At 47.7% G+C, this 21,645-nt stretch overlaps 1 protein-coding gene across 2 annotated transcripts in view; it reads right to left on the bottom strand.

Moving 5' to 3' along the window:
- The window catches only part of Pde10a (phosphodiesterase 10A), a 400,036-nt gene that overhangs the window by 74,859 nt on the left and 303,532 nt on the right, over positions 1-21,645 (bottom strand). For both annotated transcript variants that reach the window (XM_051164657.1, XM_051164656.1), the window contains one exon: positions 6,148-6,276. In XM_051164657.1, coding sequence (XP_051020614.1) covers positions 6,148-6,276 — 129 coding nt within the window. The remainder of the gene's footprint in view (positions 1-6,147; positions 6,277-21,645) is intronic.

Below are 21,645 nucleotides of genomic sequence, written 5' to 3' on the forward strand. Positions count from 1 at the left end.
CACAGGGGGCACATCGTTTGTTAGAGCCCTACAGAAGACCACAACCTTGTAAGACTGCGTGTTCTGGCAAAGGAACTCATGCCCCATTAGTTTGGGATGCACCATGCACCAGCATAGGAGCCACCTGTTCCATGTTAACAAGTTCATATGCAGTTAAAACCTGAATCTCAGGTTATCAAATAGTAGGTTGGGGTGACGCGATTTAAATCTTTATTCTAACTTTGAAATGTCTGAGAATTTCACTGGATAATAATAAACCCCACCTCTAGATCACGTGAGAGAGAAAAATGTGATGGTTGGAATTCAGTGTCTTATTAAAACTCGCCTTAAATATCATCATAATATCAAGGACACCAAGTGTGGTCATGCTGAGTGACATGCCTCACCGCCCTTTCTAACACTGTCCACTCTGGTGACCAGAGGACATCAGACGCTGCTGACAGTCCAGGTGATGTCCAGTCCTTCTGGCCTGTAACAGAACAGTGTTTGCAGTATGGAACCGTGCTCCTTCTTGGAGATTCTTGCCAGAAATGAGGAGGACCGGGCCTCTGCATAGCCTCATGTTTGCGCTGCGTGTGGACACGGGTGTGCAGTGCTAACTGCCATCGTAACCTCTGAGTCCCAAAGGGCACTGGCTGAGACTGTCATGTGGTTCACATGCAAATAAACAGGAAGGTATCAGGTTTAGTGGGATCAAAGGTGAAGTATAATTCTTTCCAAGATTTTGTTTTATTCCCAAATGCACTAAAGATGCTCGATGAATCTTCTGGAAACCCCTTAAAGGCCATCCTCCATTGAGGAGCTTCTGATGCTCTGCCCACATGCACGCAACAGCTTATAAAGGAAATGAATGCAAATCCTGGCTTCAAACGTCACTTCAAAGTGGATCATTGGGAACTTAGATTCAAGGTTAGCTTCAGAAAACAACTTGCTATGCTGGGGAGACAGCTCGGTGGGTGAAGCATTGCTCCTCAAACCTGAGGGTGACCCCAGTAGCCATGAAAAGGCTAGCTGGCTGCTAATACTCCTAACCTTCATGCCGGGAGACAGAGGCAGAGACCCTGCCTCAGAAAACAAGACAACTCTTGAGGAGGTTTACTGACCTCTGCACTCATGTGAACACATGTGCAACACATAACACACACACACATATACACACTCAGCTGACACACACACAAGTGCCTACACATATACATATTCACACACACACAAACACATGCACACACAGATACCTCTTGGCTATACATAAAATGTTACATATGAAGTGGAAATAGCAAGAAAGCCATACTGAAAACAGTAAGAACAAACACTGCTCCAGGTCCCATCTGAACAGCCATGTGGTCACTCCCATCCCGGAGCCCCTTTCTCTTCCCTTCTTCCACCACACTTCTCTGACCACAAGCTGGACAGCCAGCCTAGGCTTACGATCAGACCTCCTAAGGGAAAACCATGAACCGCAACCTTCTCCTATGTGTAAGTGACCCTCTGACATGCTCAGGGGGCCACAGCAGAACTCAACATACTGTTTCCTGCATAACCACACATGTTGCCTTGAGGGACTGAACACATGTACAAGTGGATTCTTCCTATGCAAAACCTTGGTTGTGGATTTCAAACTAAGTGTAAAGTCAGTACAAATACTAGAACACACATGAGAGGGAGAGAGGAGAGAGAGAGAGAGAGAGAGAGAGAGAGAGAGAGAGAGAGAGAGAGAGAGAGAGAGAGAGAGAGAGAGAGAGAGAGAGAGAGAGAGAGAGAGAGAGAGAGAGAGAAGAGCATCTGTACAATTCAGTCCTTCGGGAGCTTTTAAATGAGCTTGGGAAAGATGGAAAGATATGCCCAGCACCAGTGAGGCAAATGGCCGCCAGCAGACAAGAAGCACTGGGCCACTGAGCAGCCAACTTCCTGCTCCTGCCTCTCCGCCAGCCTTCCCCGCTGCCACGCACACGTTCACTCTGTGCCTCTGCAGCCACAAGTTTGATAAGCACGTCCTTCTGGTCATTGCTTTTGCTCACAGCATTTCCTGCGGCAACAGAAAAGGTAACTTAAACTCTATGTGTGCATGCGTGTCTTTGTGTGGTATATGCCCGAGTCTGCAGGGTCCTTAGGAGGCCAGTGATAACAGATGCCCTGGAGCTGCAGCAGCTGGTTGTGGGTGGTGGGGACCAAATCTGGTTCTGTAAGAGCAGTACTTGCTTTTTTTTTTTTTTTTTTTTTAAGATTTATTTATTATTTACACAGTATTCTGCCCACACGTGTGCCTGCCCACCACAAGAAGGCATCAGATCTCATTACAGGTGGTTGTAAGCCACCATGTGGTTGCTGAGAATTGAACTCAGGACCTTCAAAAGAGCAGACAGTGCTCTTAACCTCTAAGCCATCTCTCTAGCCCCCAACTTGCTCTTAACCACTGAGCTGGCTCCCAAGCCTTAAGAAAAATGCTTAGCATTAGCTTACGAGACAACACAAAGTTGATTTTTTTTTTTAATCATTTGTATGATAAACTCAATGTCATGTTCTGTGCTGGCTAGTTTTCTGTCAATTTGGGAAGAGGGACTCTCAACTGAGAAAATTCCTCCACCAGCTGGAAACAGACTGTTGTAGTACGGTTTCTTGATCAGTGACTGCTGTGGGCATGCCCAGCCCACTGTGAGTGGCGCCATCCCTGCACTGGTGATCCTGGGAGCTACCAGGAAGGGGACTGAGCAAACCCTGAAGAGCAATCCAGGAGGCAGCACCCCTCCACGGCCTCTGCATCAATGCCTGGCCACAGGTGCCCTGCCCTGTTTGAGTTCCTGCCCTTAGGGGGTAGGAGTGGGGGGATGACCAAGAGTTATAAGCTGAAATGAACTCTCTCCTTCCCAAGTTGCTTATGGTCAAGGTGGTTTTTATCACAGCAAGGGAAACTCTAAGATATTTTCCATAAGTACCATGTTTTTATATTGTATTATCCCTTGCTCCATAGTAAATTGAAATATATGCAGTGTGTGTGTGTGTGTGTGTGTGTGTGGTGCATTCATGTAGAGACAAGAGTTTGGCATTGGGTGTTTCCACAGTCACTCTCCTTCCTTAGGTTTTAGACAGGGCCTCTCACCAGGCAACTGACTAGTGAGCTCTAGAGATACATTTATCTTTCCTGCCACATATACCCCTCCCACTGGGGTCACTGGTGCCCACCACTATGCCAGGTTCTTATGTGGGCACTGGACATCTGGAATCAAAGCCTCATGCTTGCGTGGCAGGCACCTGAGCAAGGCTGAGCTATCAGGCACCTGAGCAAGGCTGAACCATCAGGCACCTGAGCAAGGCTAAGCTATCAGGCACCTGAGCAAGACTGAGCCATCAGGCACCTGAGCAAGGCTGGGCCATCAGGCACCTGAGCAAGGCTGAGCCATCAGGCACCTGAGCAAGGCTGAGCCATCAGGCACCTGAGCAAGGCTGGGCCATCAGGCACCTGAGCAAGGCTGGGCCATCAGGCACCTGAGCAAGGCTGAGCCATCAGGCACCTGAGAAAGGCTGGGCCCTCAGGCACCTGAGGAAGGCTGAGCCATTGGCACCTGAGCAAGGCTGGGCCCTCAGGCACCTGAGGAAGGCTGAGCTGTCAGGCACCTGAGCAAGGCTGAACCATCAGGCACCTGAGCAAGGCTAAGCTATCAGGCACCTGAGCAAGACTGAGCCATCAGGCACCTGAGCAAGGCTGGGCCATCAGGCACCTGAGCAAGGCTGAGCCATCAGGCACCTGAGCAAGGCTGGGCCATCAGGCACCTGAGCAAGGCTGAGCCATCAGGCACCTGAGCAAGGCTGGGCCCTCAGGCACCTGAGCAAGGCTGAGCCATTGGCACCTGAGCAAGGCTGGGCCCTCAGGCACCTGAGCAAGGCTGAGCTGTCAGGCATCTGAGCAAGGCTGAGCCATCAGGCGCCTGAGCAAGGCTGAGCCATCAGGCACCTGAGCAAGGCTCAGCCATCAGGCACCTGAGCAAGGCTGGGCCATCAGGCACCTGAGCAAGGCTGAGCCATCGGCACCTGAGCAAGGCTGGGCCCTCAGGCACCTGAGCAAGACTGAGCCATCAGGCACCTGAGCAAGGCTGGGCCATCAGGCACCTGAGCAAGGCTGAGCCATCAGGCACCTGAGCAAGGCTGGGCCATCAGGCACCTGAGCAAGACTGAGCCATCAGGCACCTGAGCAAGGCTGAGCCATCAGGCACCTGAGCAAGGCTGAGCCATCTTCACAGCCCCCTATAAGCCAGGATGTGCCTTCAAAGCTCCACCATGCTTCTCACGTGTCACACATCACAGTTTTCCTGTCTCTGAGATTGACAGTGATGGAGTAGGCTGGTCACGTTTCACTCTTAACTACCAATGATATGGCTGTTTTGAGGAGAAAGTGCTGGTCTCCAGTATGTTTCTACTTTTCTTCCTCTCAACACACACTCAAATGCACTTATACTCACAGGTTCTATACAAATCACTACAGTTCCTTTTAAAACTGCTCCGTATCCCAGTGAGAAATCCCTCTTTTGCAAATATTTGTTTTCATAATAATATGTTCTGAAACTATAAAGACTTACTCAGAGTAAAAAAATTAGCTATATTTCTACTATATCTTTAAGGTGATCATTTCTGTATTTTAGACAGAAGTAAAACTGCTTATCACAAAACTACTATTTTGTTGTTAACATAAAAGTTTCTCAAGTAGAAATTAACTATGTCTATGAAAACAACGTGCATTGAAAATGAGTGGTCAAATTTGACCAAATATCCACCTAGAAACACAGGAAAATTATGGAAGTATGCTGTAATTAATACTCAAAGGGAGGACACATTCGTGCTTATGTAGCTTGAGGTAAAATGTATTTGACCCCACCTATCTTTTGAATCTACATTTCTATTTTCACAAATATAACTGTTACTTAAGTGACCTGTGTGTGTGTGTGTTTTTTTTTTATGCATCTTTTAAAGCTGGCGATGTAGCTTCGTAGTAGAACCCTTGCCCGCCTACATGAAACCATTTTCTATGATTTGAACTTCAAAAGTAACTTATTAATTGAAAAGATAAATATATTTCAGGGACCAAGAGAGGGACACACAAAGGAAGCCTGAATACAAATGTTGTATTCTTTTATTCTTTGACAGTTTCATACATCCACATAAGGAATGCCTGCCCTTCCTGCCCCTCTACTAAAACCCTATTCCCAGAATGCCCCTCTTCTGTGTGTGACCCTGTGAGCTGACACAGGATTGCCTGTGTGACCACAGGGAGGTTCTTTACATTACATGGCACATAGGCAGCCCATCAAAGAATCTAAACTTTAAAGCAACTGTTTTCCAGTCTTTGTCACCTCTCTACACGGCATCCAAAGGGGCCATCCTCATTTGACTGCTGGGGCGCCCATGACAATGAACAGTCTAGTAGCCTTGGGGACTATGAAAGAAGAGAGGGTCAAAGGTAAACCGTGTTCTACTGCAGTCTGCACAGCGCTCTCAGACTGCCTTGTGTAAATCTAGTATCTAGAGATTATATGCAAAATACATTCTTCTAATCAGTACTAATTGTTGGCATGGTCTGCAGACAGACAGTGTTGGCCAACGAAGCTGTCGTCGGTGGTGTGTGCTGTGTGGCCCATGAGGAGGAAGGGCCTGTGAGAGGCCTGGTAGCCAATTGAGCGCACCCCAAGGCCCTGTGGGACCCCGGACTCCTCCCCTCGGTCTCTCTACCCAGCTGTTGTTACTGTGACCTCTTCACTCTGACACATGTCCCTGCAACTGCCATCTGCTGTCCTTGCCAGAGGCCAAAGGCTACGTGGCTATCACATCTTGAACTGGAAAGTAAAGGAACCTTTTCTCTTTGTAGTTCACAGCCTCTGATAATCCTACTAAAGAGATTCCTCCAAGCTGACTAACACAGCAAGCACTAAAGAAATTATCAACAACTATTTGCCAAGTCTTTTCTTAAAATTAACAGTGTTTCTCTTATATTTATTTAGGTCCTGTTTCTAACAATGGTCTCCTTTTAAAAATGGAAATAAAATGCCAACACACCTCTATGTCTCGCCTTGCTTTCTAAAACATAAAAATGGCCGCCGGTTGCTGTCCCATTATGCGCTAGGAGGTTTTGACTTAAAATCAATGCACAAAGTGTTATCTTACCTTCCACTTTGTTGTTTTTTCTCTTCAGCCACTTTTCTACGGTTTCTGCACTAACGCTCTCAGAAACAAACTCATCCAATACCTGAGGGTGGAGAGAAAGGTAAGCCTTCACTTTTTCATCCGTCAGACCTGCAAGAGAACCGAGAGAACACAATCACCCTTGTAGCAACTTCAAACAGGAAATGCATAGAGGCACCCTGCGCTAAGGCTTGGTAACTTGCCCCTGCTCCCTGCTACAGAGAGCTGGCATCGGCGGCGGCGCCCAGTGGGAAGAGGGTTGTGCAGAGGGCAAAGCTTTGGAGGCACCCAGGAGAGAGCATGTGACGACTCTGCAGGGTGCCATGAAACCTTAACCATCTGTGCTCAAAGCTGAGATGGCCTTCTGGCTCGGGACCACCATAAGAGGATAAGGTCACAGTGTGGAGGTTTGAAATGGTAGGTGATAAGTCACAGCAAATAGTTGTTTCCCAGTTGTTCGTTCCAGTGGCATGCGGCCAGACCATGCCCTTCTACGGCATGTTAGGCTGTATGACACGTTTAGTTTGAGGTAAACAGTTTCCATCCATTAAGCGTGGCACTGCACCACGGATGGGTGTCAAAGGGATTTATGAGTGTGTTAGTCAGTGTTGATCTACACTGTCGTCGACTCGAATTCCTCACTTTCCACAGGCACTGAAGCCGGTGGTTGAACCAATGTTACTTCAAAAGGCTCTTGCCGTTTCTCCGTGGCTATTAGAAGCCAAGAAACTCACTGGTTTCCACCCACTGAAATTTGTTTGCTACACATAAGACAAAGTAACTATATATTTTTTTTTCATATCAAAAATATAAAGTTACCTCTCTTTAAACTAAATCGCAAATGCAAGCAGGTGTGAAAATTGCTCTCTCTACCCTACCCTATGTCCACCGAGATCTCATGAATGTCTGTCTTCAGGGGCGGCTGGATGACAGCACCAGCAGAAGCTTGACCTTGACTCAGACAGGAAAGAAACAAAGTCTCCTTCTGTCCCTGCTTAGAGCAGGCCACATGTTTCCACAAAGCAGAGTATCTGCATGAGCTAACTCCACTGAGCAGTCATGTCACAGCTGTGCCTCACAGCACAACGGGTGGCTGAGAGGGGAGGTGGCTTCTCTCAGTGACATCAGTCATCAAACGGTCGACAGTCGTGCACACAACACACACACACAACATGTCTGAGAGAAGCGAAGGAGGCCCATCTGACTCCTCACAGGCAGAGGGCACCTTTGGAATAGAATCCGATTTGGTTTTCCCAGCAAGACGCTCAAATCAAAAGGCCCTATGAAGTAGAGTGCTCTGCTGACAAGGCAAGGTGTACCCCTAGACACTGAAAGGGGTGACGGTGGTAGCACCTTGACCTTGTAGAAGACAGATGATGTAAACACTATGTATTTTTTTTATGTCCACAAAAGTTGATTGCCCAGACTTCCTTCCACTACTTTGATGACACACCTCAGTCCTCACCCGAGCTCTCCTGATGCCTTTGACTTCTGTGTTCTTGTCGCCTGCTCACTAAGACGCCCGCACTGTGGATCAGGAATCTCCGCGCATTTTCAATCTCTGGTCTTCAAATACCCCTCTATCACCTCAAGAAGATGTACCTTGTGAACCTCAAGGAGTCACCTCCCTACTTTTTTTCTGAAGAGATTTTACCTCCCCAGCCCCCTTTCCGCTTCCCAGAGAGCCAGGCTGCATATGAAGCCATAACTTGGGCCTCTCGTTATTTCAGGGTGTTAGAAGCTATGCTCTCCTTTCAAACTGCATATTAATTACATAAAGGACCAGTACCTAAAACACGCTCTTAAAAGTCAACCGTAAGTAAACAAGCTTTTAAAAATGGACCTAACGTTGGACAAACAGCTTAACAAAGAAGATGCAGATATCACAAATAAACACAGAAAAGGTACTAATTGGCCATTAGCGAGTCGATTGTAATAGGAGACCAAGACTCACTGCATACTTATTACAATGGCTGAAGTCCAACCCACCACAGCACTAATTGTTGGTATGGAGGCAGAGTGCCACCAGCCCTTGCTTACAGCTGGTCAGTATCCAAGCGGTGTGTTAATTTGGAAGATAGGTTGTTAGTTGTATTATCACATTAAAATAAGGCTGTCCTGCATGACACAATAGTACCATTTCTCATGATACTCAACTTATTATCCCAGCTCACACAGAAACCTGCGCCCACTTGAAGACCGGGGTGTGAACACTCCGTGGACGGCTTTCTTCCATAGTCTGCTAATTCTGGAAGCGTCCGAGCTATCTCCTGGGAGGTGGAGACAAACTGTGTACATCGGTATAACTAAATGTTAGTTCGCGATAAAAAGCCGTGATGAGAAGCCAGGAAAAGACCTGGAAGAGTCTTAACGGGGACATAAGCTATTCGGCAGAGCCATACATCAAGTAACTGCAGCTATACGACACTGAAGAAAAAAAAAAAAAAGGTCAGCTAGGGAAATCAGAGAAAGATTAGGAATTGACTGAGTCCAGGAAGCATAGGGTGAGGCTGGCCGGGTGAAGCACAGTAGATCTTGTGGGGTCAGGAAATTATTCTGTGATATTATGGTGGTAAATATGTAATACCATGCGTTTGTCAAAACCCGCGGAGCCTTGCAGCACAATGAATGAAATTATGATACATGCCAATGCGTACAAAACAGAAGGCAGGGAGCAGAAGATGGAATAGGACAAAAGGTGTAAGAAGAATTTCGGTCCCTGCAATGGTCTCACACCTTAGGTACAGTCCACTTGCTCTTTACTCTGATAGTAAGTGATCACTGTGAGTCTAAGAGACAGGCAGTTTGTCCTTCAGGATACATCCCAGTGGGTTACGGACACACCCACTGTAATAGTCATCTCTCAGTTAAGACTTCAACTAGGTGTAAATTCAGATTAAAATCAGACACAAGTTTAAATGTCTCTTCATAACAACTTCTCACTAGAATAAAGGGATCTGCACGTGCCGAGGGTGAGCAGTGCATGAGAGCGACCGACTGAGGGTTCTTAGGGACCACGCTACTGTGATTTTGGATTAGAAGCTCTATGGTCACTTTGGAGGAAAAGTGCTGTTTCCCCAGCCCTAACTCCATGCTGTGCCTGTGCAGAAGAATCCCAATGACTGTAAAGGGCCAGGCACACATGGCACACACACATCGAGCCTTTCTGCTCCTGTCACACGTTGGGCCCATGGCACTGCACTGCAGACCCGCACACTCCCCTCCCCCCAGCTCTTCCCAACAGCAGAGATTCTTTCATCACAAATTAGCTACTGGATCCACAGTCCTGACCCTCGATTCTAATTCTAAGGCGCACACAACCAGTGAGCCTTTTTCTCAGTTATCGTAATTACTGTCCCTGTGTTATAACTCCCTCTGTGCTCAGTCCAGAAATGACCAGATTGTTAACATAACCTACTCTGCCCTTCCTAAAGCCGTTGCGGAGACATAGGGCAGAGTCAACAATACTACACCGCTCTTAAAAACCGTACCGCAGAACTCTCAGTCCCTGAATGACAGTCTGAGCTGTGAGGTGCGCAGAGCAGTGGGGTGAAGCGCTGCAGAGGGATGCTCCTCCGTGCGGAGAGCACTTGGTTCTTGGCTTGGTTCTTGGGTGACATTCTGCTCCATCTCAGCGCTGTGTGGTTTGAGTTCTCGGGTTGGGTTTTAGTTTTTCCGTGTTTAAGTCCAACAGTGAGGAGTAGAACTGGCCAGCTGGGACTCTTCAGACAGATGTCTTGGGACACAATCCAGAGCTGCCACACTCTCCCTGGGTAGGCAGCTCATTCTTCCACAGTTGGCATGCTGCCAGGGGACGGCTCACAGCCTGAGAACACCTGCAGTCAACCAACCCAACAGCTGAGAACACCTGCTGTCTACCAACCCAACAGCTGAGGACACCTGCTGTCTACCAACCCAACAGCTGAGAACACCTGCTGTCTACCAACCCAACAGCTGAGAACACCTGCTGTCTACCAACCCAACAGCTGAGGACACCTGCTGTCTACCAACCCAACAGCTGAGAACACCTGCTGTCTACCAACCCAACAGCTGAGAACACCTGCAGTCAACCAACCCAACAGCTGAGAACACCTGCCATCAACCAACCCAACAGCTGAGAACACCTGCTGCCAACCAACCCAACAGCTGAGAACACCTGCTGTCTACCAACCCAACAGCTGAGGACACCTGCTGTCTACCAACCCAACAGCTGAGAACACCTGCTGTCTACCAACCCAACAGCTGAGAGCACCTGCCATCAACCAACCCAACAGCTGAGAACACCTGCTACCAACCCAACAGCTGAGAACACCTGCAGTCAACCAACCCAACAGCTGAGAACACCTGCCATCAACCAACCCAACAGCTGAGAACACCTGCCATCAACCAACCCAACAGCTGAGAACACCTGCCATCAATCAACCCTACAGCTGAGCGCACAGGTAAACTTATGTAAAAATTCTTATTGGTGCCAAAAGGCAGTTCCAAAATACACACCAGAGATACTATTTCTTAAAATACATTACAAGATAAATGAGTAAGTTAAGAAATGTTAGTGCCTTAAGACAAAATCTGTCAAACATAAAAGCCAGAGATAATCTGACAATCCCAAACTCCAGCTTCATCCACCTTCTCCTCCCTGGGTCTTTCTTTCCTTTCCTGGAATCCACACTCCAGCTACTTACACTGCTCCCTCCAACCCCACCCCCACCTTCACACCCACACCCGCCCCCACCCCCGCCCCCACCCTCACCCCCACCCCCCCACCTACGTAAATGACAAAATAGCCAAATGATATTTGCTATGAACAAGTGAGCGCTTCTGGCACGGTTGGTGTGCAGGATGCTTCCCGTAGGCAGACACCAGGTTACATCCATGGACCGGCTCAGCTGGCCTCTGAGAATTACGAGTCCGGCATAGGTCACAGTCCTGGGTGTATGATAAGGGCAGAAGCACAGAGGTGTCGGGTACCTAGATGAGCAGTCTCTTGGCTGCAGAGATGATAACTAGGCTTAGAACAAAGTCCCAAAACAACAGCTCTCTCGCCTCCTGCTTCTTCCTGGTCTCTTCTCGCCAAGACCATTGGTTTTCAGGATTGCTCCTGGCAGGAGCTACCTCTGATTTGCGGGTAACACCTGACTCAGATTACAAACTGAAAACCATGCCTCTTTCGGCCTCTGGCTTTGGCAAGGGAGTGGGAGGGGAGGGTTAGCCAGAAGCCTCTCCCTACTGAGACCCAGCCTGGTCTAACTCAGAAATGAGGAGGGGTCAGTAAAACACCCCCACTTCCCTAGTCTCCTGCTCCAGTATGCGGAGTTTTCACTCCACTCATGGTCCTGCAGCTATTTGCCTGACTCCTCCTCACTCTTGGTCTGCCTAAGGGAGACATTTAGACCAGAGGCCACCTCTGTAGCCACACCATCATCACTGACTGCCCTGTGGCGTCATCCTCACACTGTACCTGCTGTCAATTGGAGTCTCCTGTGTGTTGAATGATCACTAAACAGCAGCTTTTCGAATTAAGACTGAAAGCACCATGGGTGTAGTAACTAGTCTGTCATGGTCTCCACATAGCAAGCATCTTGAGGAGTCATAGCAGGCCTGAATGTCCCCTCTCATGATTGGCTGCTCACAAGGTAGGCCTTGGCTGGCATTTGGGGATGAGGCTCTGAGGTTGAGTACATACAGTTCAGTCGGCAGGTCTGTGAAGACCAGGCCACTGGGTGACAGCATGGCCTGTGTCACCAGCCTTCTTTCTAAAAGTCTGAGGTTGGGAAGTGTACAGGCAGAGGGTGTCCATAGGATACATATGAAGACCAAGGCCACAGCAGAAAGGTCTAAGGACAGAATCTCCAGCATGCTCTACTGGCAGTCCGCTACAGGCCTCACACGTTAGTGATGGAGAAACTGAGAGTGTCCCAGGTGACTCCAAAAGGAGAGGCTCTTGGCAGCATGAGCCAGCTGTCCCCTGGACCTCAGGGGCACACATCTCTTCTCTGCCCTCAGGCTACAGTAACTCTCAGAGATGACGGGTGGAGCTGTGAGAAGTTACTCCCACAAGTCAACTGTCCTGAACACGCCCCTATGCTGGGCCCTGTGAGTCATGCTAATGAGTCTGAGTACAGAGGTAGGTCTGGGGGCCACAGCGCTCGGACTGCCATGCTCAAGAGAAGAAGTCAATGAACCACTCTTGCCTTGTGTATTAGGACAGGAAAGTGCCCAGCACCACAAGATACCAGACACTGCCTGGAATCCACACCCCACAGCAGTGCTGAGTGGAGGGAGAGGCTTCTCAGCAGCCCACTGCCCCTACCGCAGTTCCTGCTGCCTCAGCCTTCATGAGTCTGGCCTCCCTCTCCTAGCCGCACAAAGCTCCAATGTCCGTGTGAAGTTTTCTGAAAAGGTGATGACTTCATACTTTGAGTAACCAGCATCATTCTGACATCCTCAATCCGCTGACACTTCTGCAAAAAATGTCCTTCCTGCACTGCCCGCCATGCTTAGATAAACGTTCCTGGGTGCCTCTCAACTCTCGTCAAATACAGGAATAGATTAATAGGCTCTAAACTTGCTCCTTTGAACATTGTTTTAAAAAGACAAAGTCTTATTTGGAAATCACCACTTGGCAGCTCTGAGGTTACAGAAGAAGTGTTGCTGCTGCCTCTGTAACAAAGGAGACTAGCAGGAGACAGAGGGAAGACAAACATCTGGTAACACTTAATGCTTGTCTCTCACAAATGCACATCCTCTATGGCTTTCATTCCACACAGGCACATCCTCCTGAAAGGGGCTTCATCCTAGGTCATGTGCTTGCCCTGGTGTGATGTTTCGCTGATGATGGGACCTTTTATCCCTTGTGTGACAGCAGCCTGAGGGGCCACCAGCTACCAGTGCTCATTGGTTGTGTTTATTAAAGACCCCTCCCACCTGGCCCCCAAGACCACCAAGAATTTAAAACTTCTTTAAGAAATCTAACTGCAAACTTGTCACTTATGGTTTAAGTAAAGATGAAGTTGGGTTTGGTTTTTTTTTTTTTTTTTTTTGAAAAAATTTTATAATTTATTTACATTATACCCTGATTGTTATTCCTCATTCTTATCGCTCTTATCTTCTCATTCCCACCCTCCCTCCCTCTTCCGCCCTATTCCCTTTGCCTAGACCTTTCCCCTCCCCCCATCATATGACCACAGCCTATCAGGTCTCATGAGCATAGCCTGCTTACTTCCTCTGTGTGCAGTCAACCACCACATGGACAGAGGCACACAGACAAGTGTGTCTGCTGCCAACAGGGACAGCATCCTCACATGTCGGTCAAGTCATGTCTACAACTTTCCCACGCAGGACTTGATGAATGTCCTTTAAAGAAGTGTTTCCTAAATCCCCCTGCAGAAACAAGTTGTACAGTATTATGCCTTGCTGTGAGAACACATTAAAATACTTTAGAGAGGAAAGAAGGAAAATAAGTTTCATGTAATTTAATATAGAGTGGAAAAAAAAATAAAAGAAATGGAGAAAGAAAAGAGACCCCCACAAAAAGAGTCACGCAGACTCTGAAATTTGAAAAGGGGGGGGGGCAGGCACACTGTTCTAAAATAAGTTTAGAAAGGAGAGTAATGACCATTGTTTCTGATGGATATTAAGTGCCTGAATGAAACACTTCTTAAGAAGTTATACCTGGGCTGGGTGGTAGCTCAGTGGGCAAAGATCTGAACCAAAGAAAATCAAAATTCATGTAAATCTCAGAGTCAACTGAAATCAACTTTCTGGAATAATTGGGAAACACCTTTTTTCTGAATGTGGTGGCGCATGCCTGTAACCTGGTGTCAGGCACGTTAGGCCGGTGTGGGTTCTACTGAAAGACCCGAGCTCAGAGAGGAAAGGATGGGGGTGGGGGTCGGGGGATGAAGAAGAGACGCAGAGGGGAAGACAGGGAACGAAAACACGTTCTTAGAAAGTCTCATCATACAGTCATCTAGAAATGTTCATTTTTAGAATTAATTTATAAAATGACATTACTAGCACCTCTTTGCCTCAGTGCTTGGCTTATTAATTGTATTGAGGCCTGACTATCATGCCTTAGGATGAATCAGAATTGAGAGCTGGCCATAAAGATAAATAAGATGATCATACCACAGGCTGATATGGGCACATGTATAAGCTACTTTTTTTTTTTTTTTAATAAGAAACCCTACAGGACAGGTGTATTCTGGCTCCCGCACCAGGGTACAGAGTCCGTCACTGGCAGAAGGCCCAGCAGCAGGCATGGCCTACACTATGAGGGCAGCACAGCTGAGGCCACAAGCCGCCCCGCACAACAGGCTGGAAACTCCTGCTTCTACAGCATTCTGAAATAACTCCACCAGCTGAGAAGCTAGTGTCCGGGGAGCCTGTAGGGGGCGTTTCCCATCAAAAGGCAAAAAGCACACAAGCAGGGAGGGACATGAGCATGCTGGGGTGGAGCACTCTCAAGGTGAAGGCAACTGTTTACCTACTAGTGCTTGCATGGAGCAGCCGCACCTGCAGTGATGCCCGTTGCATAGCAACACACTTGACTTTATTAAAGGTCTCTGATGCCGCAGTCTAAGTCTCAGAAGAGGAAAACTGACAAGTTAAAGAGAGTGAGGCAGGAGGCTACATCAAAGGTGACTCTGGCTTAAATAGTGACCAATGATGCCAAACCAGGACAGCAAATACCAGAGGTCCCGGAAGAAAAGAAAACCGTCTGGGTTTAGATATGTTGAGCCATAGTTGTCTATATGGAGACTTCTAGTACAGTGTGGGGACTGTAAGTCTGCAGCTCAGGAGGAAGTGGGGCTAAGAGATATGTACCCAAATTGTGCACAGTAAGAACAGCTGGAGAGTTATATGTAAGCACCCACATGAACCCTGGATTGGAAGCTTGCATTGGCACCACAGGTACCGGGAGCTCAAAAGTCGGGCAGCCCAGGGCCCCCCAGTAAGCTCTGATTCATTGGCAGACCCTGCCTCAAAAAAAGTGGAGCAGCTATCGAGAAAAACATCAGCCTGTGACCTCCACATGTACCAGTGTGAGTGCCATCGGGTGTGGTGTGCACATGCGTGTGCATGAGTGCACACGCATGTGTACACACACACACTAAAATGACTGAAATTTCCTAAAAATGCCTCTTTCTAATCAATGCACCAAAGAAAGTATAAATTCCAATTCTTGTCATATACTGTATTTTTCAGAAGTAGTAAAAGAAAATTGTATTGCATATAATCCCATTTGAAAAAGTTTAAGTCTCTCTAGAAGAATTCAATGCAAGCAATTTCCTTTAATTAAATTATACATAGTCCTTTGAATGAGTCTCTTCTCTGTAAGCCTTGAGCTCTCAGACTGGTTTGCAGTAGAATCATTCTAAGCTCCCAACAGTGGCTGCTCTCCCAGGTCCAGGACAGCCGATGCCCTTTTCTGGATGTCATGGGCACCAGGCACCCATATGGTGCACAGACATATAACATACATTCAGGCAACACACACACACACACACATACACACACACACATACACACACACACATACACACACATACACACATACACACACATACACACATACACACCATACACCACAACACAACACACACAGACACACCACATACACCCACCATACACATACACACACATACACATGCACACACATACACACACATACACACATACACACACATACACACACACACACATACACACACATACACATACACACACATACACACACACACATACACACACATACACACATACACACACATACACACGCATACACATACACACACATACACACACATACACACACACATACACATACACACACACATACACACACATACACACATATACACACACACATACACACACATACACACACATACACACACATACACACACATACACACACATACACATACACACATACACATACACACACATACACACACATACACACACACATACACACACATACACATACACACACACATACACACACACATACATACACACACACACACACTTTTAAATGCTGTTTCTCCTCATACAATATGACGACAACTGGCAGTTAAAATAATTTATCATAAAAACATAACATGTAAAATGAAATATACCTGAACTTAAATTCATGGAACACTTTGTTCATACGATGTACATGTGTGTAGTCAGGGGCTCTAGATGTTGATTTCTTACAGGATCATGAGAAGCATGCTCAGCAAGGCATCTCCCACGCACATGGAAAGCAGAGTACACGGAGGTGCTCACAGTCCACATCATGACGAGAAAGTGATGGCAGGCTCCCAAAGTGATCAAAGGAACCCCCCCACCCCCAGCCCTGCCCAAATCACTGGGCGGCAAATGGCAGCCACTGGGCAGGCGGGACTCCCAGAAGGAATGCCATCTGCCTGTGATCCAATGGCTGCTCAGCATCAGACAGGATGGGACTGTCCATAGCGAGTGTGGCTGAGTGAGGCACAGTGCGCATGCCATTACTGCTATGATTCATGGCACACTACTGTGTGGAAATACAAAGCCAGGGGGCAAACAGCTACAGCAGATTACAGTGTCTGTGTGAACTGTTAGGGACCAGGCAGTGAGCGTCAGTCTGCAGGAGGTGTGAGCAGGAGATGGAGGAGTCTGGGCATGGAGGAACAGAACAAAAGGGGTTAAAGAGCATACCCAAAACCTCAGGGAAAGCAGGCAGGAGGGCTGTATGGGAGCATTGCTATGTACGTGTGGAATCATGAGCCATTACTACAATCACTACAGCTCCCAAGTTTCAGGGCTAGCGTTCCACACGCTAACCAAGCACTTCCGATATAGGATTTCCCACATACTCCCATTCCACAGAAGAGAGCACTGGGGCAGAAGGCATTCAAATCCGAGGATCATAACAGAAATGTGATTTGTCCTGGCTGGTTTTGTGTGTCAACTTGACACAAGCCAGAGAGGAAGGAGCCTCAGTTGAGGAAATGCCTACCTGAGATCCAGCTGTGAGGCATTTTCTCAGTTAGTGGTAATAGGGGAGGGTCCAGACCATTGTGGGTGGTTCCATGCCTGGGCTGGTGGTCCTGGGTTCTATAGGAAAGCAGGCTGAGCAAGCCATGAGGAACAAGCCAGTAAGCAGCACCCCTCCATGGCCTCTGCCTCCGCTCCTGCCTCCAGGTTCCTGCCCCGTTTGAGTTCCTGTTCTGACTTCCTCCAATGATGAACTATGATCTGGAAGTTGAACAAACCCTTTCCACCCCAACTTGCTTTTTGGTCATGGTGTTTTTGTAACAGCAGTAGAAACCCTAAGACACAATTATTAACACCCCCCCCCCAATAAGTAGTTATTCCTATTCTTTGGGGTTAAACAATAAGAAGAGATCTTCCAAGGTGTTCGCTTCTTCACACACACACACACACACACACACACACACACACACACACTTGTCAATAGAGTATGCTAAGCACACATTCAAACATGCACGTACACACAACTACAATGAATAAGTCAAATGGTTTTTCATATACACAGCCTGTTTGCTAGTGAAAATTATCCTGTAGCTCATAGGTTTCAATAGATTTACAAATAATACATGAAAAACGTAGAATGACTCAAAAAAAACCACTACAGTAATGATACAAGTGAAGACCGGCAATGTGTATAGACATGTATGTACGCAAAAACACACAAGGAGGGGGATGGGGGTGGGGGGCAAGAGAGGGAGGGAGGGAGGGAGGGAGGGAGAGACCCTTCCCACTTGAAGATCCAGGGTGTTCAAACAGAAGGACCCAGACACTGTGATTCCAGTAAACAGAGTCAGAACCATGCCTGAGCTGCAGTCCTTGGCTGAACTCCCTCTCCTCTCCCAGGAATCCTTAAACAAAGGTCCCCAATTCAAGCTGCTCCTGGAGGCTACGGATTTACACCCTGATCATCCAGTAGCTCTTTCAAGGAGGCGACTTCCTGAGCCTCGAAAGCTGATGTTTGCTCCTTACCACACGAAGGACAGGAGGCAGGGGAAGACCCTCAAGGAGTGTTCTGACCCCGCTTCTCAGCCTCATGCCTAAGAACCAGTGAGAACGAGGCTGGCGGGACCCTTTCATGGTCTCATGAGACACAGTGAAATGACACAGATAATTTTGATAAGATAGACACCTCTAAAACAAATTCTCTATAAGCCCTAATGCTGAGACTGTTCAGATCTCATAACTGAAAACATCACCCATGGCTGCTTGCTCTGGCACGCGCCCACGTGAGGCAGTACGGCTAGTGTCCACAAGCTTGGTCCTCACCTAGCCCTACAAAGCAGTTAGCCCTTTCTTGCTCTTTTCCCTCAAACACACCATGTGATTTTGATTGGTCGTTGTTTCTAATTATCTATTCAATATATTCAAAATTAAATCGCATATAGAGAGGTGACTGACTACAAGCACATGGGCATTTCCTAGGTCACATTTTATCCTTCATTTATTGGTTAGAAATTGCAACACGAAAGTCAAAGTTTCTTCATCATTGGGCAGAACTATTATTCCTTCCCAGCCTTCTTAATAGTAGCATGGTTCTCGTGATGATATATGCATTCAGACCTAAGAGGATCGTCAGAAATCAATTCAGGCAAAGCAAGGATTTAAAAGACCCTAGCTCTCCCGAACCCCCAGATCCACCATAGTATGGCGGAAGGCAGCGCGTGCTCTCAGAATGGCACACTGCTGTCTGCTTTCCAGGGCAGCGCAGAAAGCCTTGTTCTCTAAGAATTCCCCTGGCGTGTTTTGATCCATCTGAAGGCTCCCCAAGATCTGGCCTTAGGTGTGTGACCTGCTTAACCCAACTCAGAACTCTCGGGCAAATAAGTGGCAAAGGAAAATACGTTCGGGGAGACTGGAGAGTTGGCTCAGTGGTTAAGAGTGCTTGTTGACTCTGTTTCTTAGCAATTAAACTTTATTATGCAACCCAACTAGCTTATACAAGAAGGAAAAAGGTTAAAGGGACAAAAGAGTGAACCTTCCGGTAGCCGTTCCACGGGACGGATCCTTAGATGTCTCTCTGGCAAGCGTGCTGATCCAGCTTCTCCGCTGCTGCCGCACGCTCTCCCTCCAGCCGACTTTGTTATTCTCTCTTCCCCAACTCCTTCAGTCACGTGGGAAGGACCGGCTCCTTCTCCCGGTGAGGGTCCATTAGAAAGACAATAGTCCAGGTGGGGTTCCCAGGTCTGCTTCCTGAATTCCAGACCCAGGATGGCTCCACTCAGTCTGTCACAAGGTATTCATGGGGTGCCCCAAGGGTAAAGCCCGCCAAGACTGCTCCCACCTGTGACAAAGCTTACTCCTTCCCTCAAGTGCTGGCTGCTCCTCCAAAGGACCAGGATTTGGCTCCTAGCACCCACATTAACTCTAGCTGCAGAAGGTCCGACACCCTCTTCTGGCCTCGGAAGTGACCCACTTACTTGTGAACACATACACATGCATATACAACAGGAAAAAAAGGAAAATATAAATATATTTTAAATAAAAAGGGAATTTTAAAAAACAGTGAAAGGCAAAAAATAAAAAATAAAATAAATAATCCACTCTTTCCCATGGGGAGAAACTGCAGACGATGCTAGAACTCTGGGAAAGGTCTAAAGAGAGAGACTGGTGGTCTCTGGTCACAGAGGGCTGTCACAGAGATAGCCAAGCATGCATTGAGGCCTTTAGAGAATTTACACTGACAAATGCTCTTTAGGCTCAGTGAGAACAGGAAGTAGAGGCTGTGGCAGCAGAGAAAAACATTAGGCCTGTTCACAGGTCTTTGGTTTTTTTATATTCTACTCCTCAATCTCATAGAAAACGTTGAAGGCAGGAGAGAGAGACCATGTGCATGTATTTGTGCACTCGTGTGTGCGTGTGTGTGTGTGAGTCCGTGTGTGCACGCACGTGTGTGTGCATGCCTGTGTGCATGTGTGTGGATGTGCATGCATGCGTGTGTGTGAGTGCGTGTGTGTGGATGTGTGTGCATGCGTGTGTGTAGAAGCCGACGCACAACTAGGGTACCTGCCGCCTCAGCCTCCCTGTGTTGGGATTAATGCATGTGCTGTCAATCTAGCCCTTTACTTGGGTTCTGAGGGGGATGGACCTCAGGTTCTCACGCTGGGGAGGCAAGTGTTTTACTGACTGACGTCTTCTCTCAGATATGCAAAGAACTTTCTGCCAACGCACCAGCTCCACAACACTAAACTAACAGATCTCAGAGACCTTACAGGACAAAGAATAAAGGCAGAAGAGTTACTTTCTGAAACAGTTTACAAAACAGATAAAAAAAATGCATCGAACAAATAAACAGCGATAGCCTACAGCAAGAAATGACACTGCAGAGGAGAACGGGTTGTTCTTGGTCATAACAGCTTTCCAAGGCATGAACGTAGCTGTCTGCCAGGCGCCAGAAACCACTGGGTATACACAAGACTTCACATACAAAGCTTTAGTCAACTGCCTCACGTACACCCCGAGCTGGAAGGGATCAACAGGGAAGGAGAGACGGAAGCCAGTAAGATCAGTGTCCAAATAACTGGGAGCGAGCAGCACACAGGCACAGGTGTTACCAGGAGCCATCGAATGCCTCAGCACCAAAGAGAACAGACACTCAAAGGCAAGCCCCTAGAGAACTGCAGCAGCAAGTGCTCATGGGAAGTGACAGCAAGTGCTCATGGGAAGCAGCAGTGATAAGAGAGCTTTATGAAGAATGATGTGGCTCAGTCTGGGGAGCAGAAAAGCAAGAGAGAGGAGACCTACCCATGGGAACCACCTCCTACAGCCCAGCGCGACCGCAGCAGGAGAGAGCAGGGAGTAAGGGCTGCAGGACTATTTGACCAGAGCTTACTGAATATGGTAAGATGTGTAAGTCTGTATTTGCAAGGAGCTTGAGAAAAAAAAAATCCGCATAGAAAACACAAGCAAAACGTTAAGATTGTTGGAAAACGGAGACAAGCTGACTTCTAGATGCAGCCAGTGAGAGGAGGGCCGCGCTTACAGCCATGAGCTGAAGAGCTGAGACTGCTTACTTACTCTATGGGCGTAGCCGAGGGGATGAAGACCTGACTGCATCTCTAAAACTGCTCCTAGAGGGGGTTGGCTGAGGGGGAGGGCCTACCCTGAATGTGGGTGACGCCATCTCCTCATGTCCAGGAGTCTGGACAGGGTAGCAGTGGGAAAGGGGCCAGAGCATGCAGCAGCACCGCCCCTGCTTCCTGCTCACTGTGGACTGTTCTGCCCTGCCACAGACACGGCCGTGATGACGGGCACCCCCGAAAGCCTAATCCTTCTCCCCTTAAGTTGCCTCTGTCAGGGACTTGGTCAGCCGACATGAAAAGTTAACTAATGCAATAGCCAACTTCTCAGAGGGAAGATGGGAGACTAATGCGGTGAAAGGGCGCGTGAAAAGGACTGAAAACCTTCCCAACCCAAACCTCTCTATTTAGGCAAACTAGCCTTATATAAGTGAAG

The sequence above is a fragment of the Acomys russatus genome, chromosome 21 (assembly GCF_903995435.1).
Source record: "Acomys russatus chromosome 21, mAcoRus1.1, whole genome shotgun sequence".
Taxonomy (NCBI): domain Eukaryota; kingdom Metazoa; phylum Chordata; class Mammalia; order Rodentia; family Muridae; genus Acomys; species Acomys russatus.